Source organism: Erinaceus europaeus, chromosome 1 (genome assembly GCF_950295315.1).
Source record: "Erinaceus europaeus chromosome 1, mEriEur2.1, whole genome shotgun sequence".
NCBI lineage: Eukaryota > Metazoa > Chordata > Mammalia > Eulipotyphla > Erinaceidae > Erinaceus > Erinaceus europaeus.
In genome coordinates, this window is record NC_080162.1 from 169,881,228 (window position 1) to 169,887,256 (window position 6,029).

At 40.3% G+C, this 6,029-nt stretch overlaps 1 protein-coding gene across 2 annotated transcripts in view; it reads right to left on the reverse strand.

Annotated features, from left to right (window-relative positions):
- Positions 1 to 4,023, reverse strand: part of LRRCC1 (leucine rich repeat and coiled-coil centrosomal protein 1) — a 36,910-nt gene extending 32,887 nt beyond the window's left edge. The window contains exons 1-2 of one of the 2 annotated variants that reach the window (XM_007535343.3): positions 3,891 to 4,023; positions 383 to 588 (exon numbers count right to left, since the gene is read on the reverse strand). In XM_007535343.3, coding sequence (XP_007535405.1) covers positions 383 to 588; positions 3,891 to 3,979 — 295 coding nt within the window. In that variant the 5' untranslated portion in view covers positions 3,980 to 4,023. Of the gene's footprint in view, positions 1 to 382; positions 589 to 3,890 lie in introns of those variants that run through there. The other variant, XM_060199421.1, reaches the window with a different exon arrangement.
- Positions 4,024 to 6,029: the final 2,006 nt, after the last annotated feature.

The following is a 6,029-nucleotide window of genomic DNA, read 5'->3' on the forward strand; positions in this document are numbered from 1 at the left end:
GGACCTGCCTGCAGGTGGGGAGCCGGGGGCTCGAACCTGGATCCTGACGCCGGTCCTTGAGCTTAGCGCCACCTGCGCTTAACCTGCTGCGCTACAGCCCGACTCCCTTATGTAATAATTTTAACATCAGTTTTCAAAACTTTATTTATATATTTATGAGAAAGACAGAGACAGAAGGAGAGAGAAAGAACCAGACATCCCTCTGGTACATGTGCTGCTGGGGATTGAACTCTTGAACCTCAGGCTTGAAAAATCCAATGCCTTATCCACTGTGCCATCTAGACCACATCAGTTTTCAAAACTTTGTAATATATAATAACTTCATTGTTTTGAATAGAAAACTAAACTTGAATCACCTTATACAGACATGAAAATCACAAACCTTCTATTCTTGTGATCAAATTGCAGGACAGATTTAAAGTGCATAGTTTCGTCAGTGTGTTTAGACCTTCGATTTGACTTATTTGATTTGATGACAGATCTAAATGTCGTAAATTCCAGATATGATCAATGGCTGAGATCTTTGAGATGTTATTGCAATGAAGATTGATGGCATGAAGGGTTGAATCTAATGACAACTCTGATATACTACAAAAGAAAATCATATTATCAAACCAAGTAAAAATTAATTTTAAAAATCATGATGAGTTAGAATTAACCAAGCAGATTATAGGTGATAAATATGCTTTACTCATTGTTATAATGAAATCCTTCCTATTGGTGGTACCTTTGAAATGGTTCACAAGATCTAGAGCTTTGTAATGTGAATTATTAACTGTTTGTCTTTGAAAAACACTAAGCTGTGTTTTTCATGTAGAGAGAGAAGGGACTCACGGAGAGATTCTATAGCACTGAGTGCCATGGGGACTGGACTCAAGCCTGGGTCATGAGCATGACAAGGTATGAATATTAAACCAATTATATGAGAGGTGGGGAACATCCAATCTGCAAAACATAAGGCTGTGAAATCATTTGGTTTGGTCTGGCCAAGGCAATTGCAGGCAGGACTTGAAATTTACTAAATCAAGGTTTCTCATAGCAACATTTAAGTGCTATTTTTTTTAAGTTGGTAATTTTGTATGGCCAGTGAATGAAGTCATAAATATCCAATGGCCCATGGTAGAAAAAGGTTCCTTACTACAAAAAGACGCTTAGTTCCATCTGCTCTATTCTTAACTTTGGGTTCCTGATTATTAAACAATCTATCTTGATTTATATCTTACAGCTTTTCAGCCACCAAGTTGCTACTATGATTCTATCCTGACTTCCCTGGGTGATGACCTCACCAGTGTGTTATGAAACCTCACCTCAGAAGAGCCCTATCCCGCTAGAGAAAGATAGAGACAGGCAGGGAGTATGAAATGACTTGCCAATGTCCATGCTCTGCAGCGAAGCAATTACAGAAGCCAGACCTCCCACCTTCTGTACCTCATAAGGAATTCTGGTCCATATTCCCAGAGGGATAAGGAATAGGGATTCTTCCAATGGAGGGGAGAGGGTATGGAATTCTGGTGGTGGGAATTATATGGAATTGCACCCCCCTTATACTACAATCTTGCTAATCATTATTAAATCACTAATAAAAAGATCTCGTCTGGGAAGATAGTGCCACTATTGAGAATAGGACTAGAAAGTTGGATTGAGGCAGAAGTAGCTCCCAAATTTCAAGAGAGTACATTAATATAATTAACTGTTTACCCCATAGATCTGACCCAAGGCCCATGTATATTCATATTTAACACAGGAGGCTTCGTAACCTCTCAACCCCTGTTGCTCTGAGCACACAGTCTACGGTCATAGCTGGCAATATTCTAGACAGCACTCATTTCAGGACCAGTCTTCCTTGAGTGGCAGAGTAAGGTGATCCATCCTCCCTTTAGAGAGTGCAATACCTACCACTGCTACTTAATAGTGAGGGCAAAGTTCTGGAGAGGTCCACAATAGGGCTGATGATGACATTCCTGACGGAAGTGACCAGTGATGGTGGAGAGAGGGATCTATTAGAGGTGTAGGCCCATATTATCTATGTGGAAGTCCAAGGATTCCCTGACTAGGGCCCCAGATGATGGGGTGGCCTTGTATTGACTAAAAAAGTTGTCATTAAGTGAGCCAGTCTCTTTCCCTTATCCAGCTTTTGCAGTCCTTTTTTTATCTGACAAGACTTTCATTATTAAAATGTTGAGTGCCATTTGTTGTATCCAAACAGGTATTAGGTTTGCGGGGTTGTGCCCCAAGTTATGCTAACCTTAAATTATTTTTTTTTAAAGATTTTATTTATTTATTTATTAAGGAGAAAGATAGGGAGAGAGAGAGAGACAGGCAGACAGACAGACAGTCAGACACAGAATCAGACATCACTCTGGCACATATGCTGCCGGGATTGAACTAATGACCTCATGCTTAAAAGAGTCCAGTGCTTTATCTACTGCGCCACCTCCTGGGCCAAAGGAAAAAAAAGGGTAAATCTATATAAATATAGTTTAAAAAGTAATTAACAACAAAACCCTAATGAATGAAGCACATAAACCCTGGCAGAAAAAAAAAAATTAAATTTCAAGTAAGCAACCTCAAAATGTGACTGAGAACATTTCCAATTATCTAGTTTCTCACTTATTGAACTCTTATTTAGTGCAAGGTCTTCAGCTTTTAATGTTATACCTTTTTTAAATTATCACTTCAATTTCTGGAAAATCGATATAGTACAGAAAACATAGCATAAGAAAAAATGCAAAGAACAAAGTTAAAGGATTGAAGTTGAAAGAATCGCTCACCAGTTGCATGTAAATTGAGAAAGTTATTTCTTCTAAGTCTTAGATTTGTCACCTGTAAAGCGATACCTTGTGGGTGTGTTGTGAGGATAATTATTGAAAACACAGTTAACAGGCATATAAAGGTGGCGTTCAGTAAATGTCAGCTATTATTAAAAAATGAAAGCGAATATTTCTTTCTGGAGTCTTTTGGCAAATTTGGAATACAAAATGGAACTAAAATGCTTTAATAATCAGAAGCAAATCTGCACAAAGGAGGGTACACCACAATGGATTTGCAGGTGCAGGTGCAGGTGAGGAGTCTGTTATCCAGGAACTGCCTGTAGCCCAGTACAGCTAATCATACAACGTATAAGACGAAAAAGTAGGCAGAGCCCATCCAATAAAGGACAACCAAGAGTCTGGTATGCTATGCACAACTTGAGACTGCATGAGAGAAGTGGCGAACAAAATTCAGCACGCTTAATTATATATATAGTTTAATTAATTAGTTACCAGAGCACTGCTCAGTTCTGGTTTATGGTAGTGCAGGAGATTGAACCTGGGACTTTGGAGCCTCAGGCATGAGTCTTTTTTGCATAACCATTGTGCTATCTACCCCCCCCCCACAAACACGCCCTGCTTAATAATTCTTTTAAAGAAAATAGATGGATATATGAACCATCGCGTCCTGCAAAGGGCATAATCAGGATGAGGTAAAGAGAAGAGGCAAAACTAATAAGAAGGAATAACCCCACCGCTGCCAGAGACACCATGCTGTCAGCTCTCGTCAAGGTGAGAAGAAGAAAAAAAAACAAGGCAGAATCCGAGAAGACCTACAATTACAGGGCAAGCAGAGGCAGAGGAACAAAAGCCAAGAAAGAACCAGCAGAAAAAAAACAAAAACAAAAAAAACAAAACAAAAGGTAGGGGACGGGGCGGATGGTCCCAAACTGGTGGAGATCCAGGATGTTCGCGGGGGCAGTCTCCAGGTTGCTCAGTAATCCGGAAAGGAGGGGAGGTTTGCTCCGTCTCCAGGGCGGGAAACCGACGGCAATCGCCGCTCAGCGGAGGCCGCCGGCCGCCCGGGGACCGGGATCGGGATCGCTGCGCGGGTCGCTCGGGGCAGCGCGGCGCTCTTACCTCATCAGGCCTTTGTCCATGAAGCACAAGTCCCCGCAGGTGCTGTCGCCGTCTTCATTTTCGACTCCCGCCTGCACCAGCGCCTCCATGGCTCCCGCGACGCGGAGGTGGATCTTAACCGGCCACAGAGCTGGGACCGGGAGCCCGGGACACCACTCCCGGTGGGCGGAAGTCGGGCCTGAGGGGGCGGGGCGGAGACCCGCCCTTCAACCAACGGCTCCGCGCTTTCCCGCCCAAACCCGGCAGCGAAACCGGAAGTCTGGACCTCTACCCGAGGGCTTCCCGCGCCTTGCAATAAAACGAGGCTGCTTTTTTTTCTTTTCTTTTTTTTCCCTAGGCGTGAACAACTTGAGCAATGTTGGATGTGAGTCTTAGGTTTGATGTAAGGCGATTTCACAGCAATTTGTCTCATGTATATGTATATGTATATGTATATGTATATGTATATGTATATGTATATGTATATGTATATGTATATGTATATGTATATGTATATGTATATGTATATGTATACAATCTGTCAGTTCAGTTGTTTCCCCATCAGTCACTGTAACTGCTGTTAAGTTGGTAAATTTTCATGGATTAATGAGTTATCTTGCATCAGGGTGGCATTGGATCCACCTTCCCGTGGTGCATCCCGTGAGTACCCATTCATTGGGGAAACTGACGATCCTTCCTAGCCGACTGAATCCACATGGATCCCAATCACTTTCAAAGCCATTGACTGGCTAAGGAAGAAGGGCAAAGGCTAGAAGAAGAAGAAGGGTGACTATTTATGATAGCACATAGCACAAGGACATTTAAGCAAAGTGTACAGTGCTGTAGGTAGAAGGGATGCTTTCTCAAAGGAAAGGTAGATCCTTTGAGCTACCAAAGGGGAATGAATGAATGAAAATATAATAAAAGAACCTTCCTAAATAGATTGCTATCTGAGTCATGGAATATTTAAAAGTGATGGGGGTATAGTGTATGGACATTGATCATGGGGTGAGGGGAGAGACTAGAAACTACATATTTTTGTCTTGTGACAATTGTCCTCTGAATTATTATTTCCCTCCACTAAAGTGATTTTAAAAAGAGACAAAAGATATTTCTCAATCTGAATGTTTTACTTTCTGGAATCAAAAATTTAGTGGTCCCACATGAGCAACCAAATAAAGACGTAACTTGCAAATCTAGCATTGAAGATATTTACAGATTTAACTACCCTTAATCTCCTACTGTTTTGCAATTTCTAGCATTTTCTAAAATTCTTTACCACAGTTCACTTTTCCTATAATTACATGCTGTATCTTCTGTCGAGCTTTTTTTTTTTTTTTTTTTAACAAGAGGTGGAAATAGAAAACACTTACTGACTGCTTAATTCTAGGTTGGCTTCTGACTTATTTTTAAACCTCTAATATTCATTGAAGAGTTGGTGTGTTAGTTATAATTCAAGGAATCAAGACATCTTTGCAATACTTTTTGCTCCCTCTTTTGGAAGATTTGTGAGGTACTATTTGCCAGGCACCAAACTATTGATGGTAGTCTATTAGTTTAATAAGATAATTCAGTATCAATTAAAAATAGGGATTTTCAAGAGGAATAAATATTTCAGTTTTATATGGTCTCAGACTGATATGGGAAAAAAGCTACGTTATTAAATGTACTATATCTTCCAAAATCATAGTAATTTAAATTTGTCTGAAATATTGATTATAGTTAATAGAGTTCAAAAATTACAGGTTGTATCTGAGTTGTGTCAGCACTTTACGACTAAATAAAGATCTTTTTAAAAAAATATTTATTTATTCCCGCTTGTTGCCCTTTTTTTATTGTTGTAGTTGTTATTGTTGTTGTTATTGATGTCGTTGTTGTTGAATAGTACAGAGAGAAATGGAGAGAGGAGGGTAAGACAGAGAGGAGGAGAGAAAGATAGACCTACTTCACCACTTGTAAAGCGACTCCCCTGCAGGTGGGGAGTCGGGGACTCGAACCTGGATCCTAGCACCAGTCCTTGTGCTTTGCTCCATGTGCACTTAACCCACTGCACTACTGCCCGACTCCCAAGATCTTTTTTTAAAAAATAATTTGGTTAATATATTTGTTGTTTGCTTGCTTTAAAAAAAAATCAAATACTTAGAAACCTGCAGTTTTACT